Source organism: Tigriopus californicus, chromosome 12, assembly GCF_007210705.1.
Source record: "Tigriopus californicus strain San Diego chromosome 12, Tcal_SD_v2.1, whole genome shotgun sequence".
NCBI lineage: Eukaryota > Metazoa > Arthropoda > Copepoda > Harpacticoida > Harpacticidae > Tigriopus > Tigriopus californicus.
In genome coordinates this window covers 2,625,158-2,628,825 of record NC_081451.1, presented here as the reverse complement: position 1 = coordinate 2,628,825, position 3,668 = coordinate 2,625,158, and the positions used below count along the sequence as shown (strand labels likewise).

Here is a 3,668-nt window from a genome sequence, read left to right as displayed (position 1 = left end):
TACGGGGAAATCGCTCAGGAAACTCGAATCGGCAAAGGAAGCAAGGAGGGTCTGGTTCTCGTCAGTGACTGTGTCGTTGTCCCTCGACCAGCTCGGCGAGCAATTCTGGAATTACTCCACCTTTCCCATTCGGGCATCACAAAACAATTTAGCTGGCCAAGCAGCTCTACTAAAGGCCTGGAATGGGAAACGAGATCAAGCTGTGGATCAAAATGTGCAAAAATGCGTTAAAAAATTTCCGTCTCCAGCCCATGAACCCATTCTCTCCGGCATTGACATGGTCTCTTTCCCAATGGAGGCCGTGTAAGTGGATTCATTTCAAGGGAAACACTTTTTGGTGATGGTGGATTGCTTTAGTGGCTTCCCTTTCGTGTCCAGGATGAAGACCACCACAACCGATGCCATATAGACAAGGTTGAGGGATTGGTTCAACGACTTTGGATTTCCACGTCGGTTGAAATCAGATGGGGGTCCCCAGTTTCGGGATTGATTTGCCAAATCGTGCTCCAGCCACGGCATTGCCTTTGAGACCAGCTCGCCCTACAATCCTCGTATTAACGGTTTGGCGGGGGCAGCCGTCAAATCCATGAAGTCATTGCTTCAAAAACACGCAGGCATTGATGGCAGCGAATTTCGTGCGGCACTTCTGGAATTGCGTGCCACCCCACGTCCTGACGGCTATGAGCCCGCTCTGGGAACTTTTGGCCACCATCTACGGACCCGACTTCCCACGGCTAGGTCACTAGATTTTCAATTGGAGCAAACCACGGCCTTCAGGGCAGCCCGACAAACAACAGATGAGCGGCGTGTGCGCAAGGCTGCGGGGACTGCCTTGCCCAAACTGAACGTGGGTGAAGAGGTTCATATCCAACACCTAATAGACAAAGAATGGTCGTTTGGTGCCGGGTAGGTCATTGAAAGATCAAAGTCTGGCCGTTCCTAGACAGTCCAAACGGAGGCAGGATGCTTTGTCAGGATCCGACGATATCTGCGGCCAGCTCCTTCAGTTGCTCAAGCTCCTCCGATGGCTCCAACATCCGATGTTCCATCCCTAGTCTGCACACCACAGCTAACCATGATGGATCCTATTGATACTCCTCCGCCACTCTGACAGAGTAAAACATGTCCGCTTTCATATCTGATGATCCCAACCAATTGTTGTTGTGTTGCTAGGGGGACCCCGCACGCAGAAGAGAGAAGAAAGAAAGGACCCATGAGAAACATTTTTTTGTTCTGTTTTTGTTTCTCCGTTGTTTCTTTTTCTTTTTATCTTTTGTTTTTGGTATATTCACTATGCTCTATACCAAGGGGGAGGTGTAGTATTCTATGGATTTGGTACTCTCTAGTCTCGCCTGTATTTCTGTGCTTCTCTTGTTCCCAATAATCACTCGTATCTTAGTTCTTCAACTGGAGACTTCATTTGGCTTTATCGTTCACATCCTGATTTTTATCACGCCCACATAACACTCCACTGTCAAGAACTGATTGCATCAACATCGGTACACAGTATTGGAGAAGGTCCAGGGTTGCGCAGAAGAATACTATCCCCTTTTGCAGCCTCACGGAACATGAGATGGATGTGGCCTTCAAGAAGATGAAGAGTAAAGCCCCATGAACATCTGGGGTCTCTCCTTTCCAACTTTCACTTCTCCGGATCCAAACCCAGCCACTCCTCCAAGAACTCCTTAGCCTCGCCCTCCATTCTACCTTCTTCCCACCAGCGTGAATGGAGTCAGCCGTCATCCGCATCCATGAGAAGGGGCCCAGGGACATTCCAGACAAACATCAGACAATCACCTTGGAAAACCCTTGCTTGAAGACAATGTCCACCCAATTAGCTGTCCGCTTCTCCGGATTGGCCAAGGATAGGGATCTCCTCCCACAGCTCAAATTAGGGTTTCCGGAGAAGCCGCTCGACCACCACAGCAGCTCCTCGATGAAATTGTGCACTCCCACATCAGCAATAAGAGGAAAGTGCATGGATGCTTTGTGGATTTCTCAACAGCATTTGATAGGGTCGACTGAACGTCGTCATTCTTAAAACTCCAATGTGGGGAGTTCTGCGTTCAATCTATGTCCTGCTTTCAAACATCTATGATGGACTCAGATGCTCCTTTCGTTCTGGTGAGGATCTATCCCCCTGCTACTTCACTTCCATTGGCCTTCCGTAGGGGGATCCACTATCGCCAATCCTTTTCAATTTATATGTATCCAACCTATTTTATGGTACAGTATTCCCAATATGCAGACGACCGGGTTCTTTTGGCTGATTCAGCCGTGGAACTGCAAAATGCCATCAATGCACTCCACGGTTGTTGCCAAGAGAACGGCCTTCAAGTCAATACTATCAAGACGAAGGCCATGGTTTTCCATAAAGGTCGTCTGCCTCCCACCTCTTTCCATATCCACTATAATCCGATTGCAATCGTCAATAATTTTAATTATGTCGGTTTCACATTCTCAACTCAACTCTACTTCACCAACAATTCAAATCATCAATAGTCAAAGACAGGGCCAGGATCGGATACATTCTCCATGGACTTCCCATCAAGAATCTCCCTCTTCTAATAGTTCTTNGGACCTTCCTCATGCAAGGAAACTGCGCTAACCACTACACCACGTCTCCTCCCTAAAAAGGTTTGGCCCGAATGGCAACTTTTTTTTAAGGTCTGCTAATCAGGAGCCATGGACATGGCAAAAATTTGCTTCTTAGGGATAGCAGGTTCAACTACCGGTGCTTGAAGGTATTATGATGCAATGTTCCTTTTCATCTATGTGTTGCTTGATATGGAAGGCATAAATAGCCCCATCTCCCCTCAAACGCCTCCCCTCCCCCCATGTTTTGGAAAGTTTATTTGCAAATTTTTGTTCAAAGGTTTTTGATGTTTTATGCAAATTTGCTGTCAATATACAAACTTGCTTTTCTGCAAGCTTTGGCCAGCCCTAGTTTTTATGCTAGGAAAAGTAAAGGGGACAGAAACAACAAGCCGCAACTTTTTTGGCTAACATAAAGTCAACATACTTGGGTCGTTTTGAGCAGCATAAAAATCCAACATATTTTGTCGGAGCCTAAGTGATCAACCTGCGTTGAATCATTGGCGCTATGCAGGAAACATGCCTACAAAGTGTCCAAGTTATATTACCAGTACTTCTTTGCTGCTAAATGTTGCTTGGGTGCAAAATTTCAGGTAGACATCAAACCATGTAATTATCCTACCTGTCACAACCCGGTCAAAAATTGAAGCTCAAGTCCGTGTGAAAAAGGAGAATCTCCCTCAGAAAAAATGCTCGGATTCATTTCCAAAGGGCATTCCAGCCTTTGTCATCGAAAGTCAACCATCTTTGAATATGAAATAATGAAGGAGGACTGAGAGCGATTTACTATGGCAACTGGTCTGGACTCTACATTTCATCAAATGCAGGTCGACTTGATGTTATCTGGATTTTCCGTCCCCACTAAGGCCCTAATTAAGAAATTCCCTCTCACTCCCAAAGAGAGAAAACAGGAAGGTATAATCCATGGCAAACTCAGATCTTTCATTATGTTGTATTATCTTATCATAATCTATGAAACATTGGAAGTGTGCATCTGCCTACAGGCAATCTATCAGCTTGCTCTGGGAAATACAACCTTCGCCATCTTGCCTTTCAAACATCTAGACGTGTTC

General features: G+C 46.0%; 1 protein-coding gene across 1 annotated transcript in view; it reads left to right on the top strand.

Annotated features, from left to right (window-relative positions):
- Nucleotides 1–292: 292 nt before the first annotated feature.
- The window catches only part of LOC131892183 (uncharacterized), a 10,325-nt gene continuing 6,949 nt past the window's right edge, over nucleotides 293–3,668 (top strand). Inside the window, exons 1-2 of the mRNA XM_059241967.1 lie at nucleotides 293–303; nucleotides 511–851. Of these exons, the coding sequence (XP_059097950.1) occupies nucleotides 293–303; nucleotides 511–851 (352 nt within the window). The remainder of the gene's footprint in view (nucleotides 304–510; nucleotides 852–3,668) is intronic.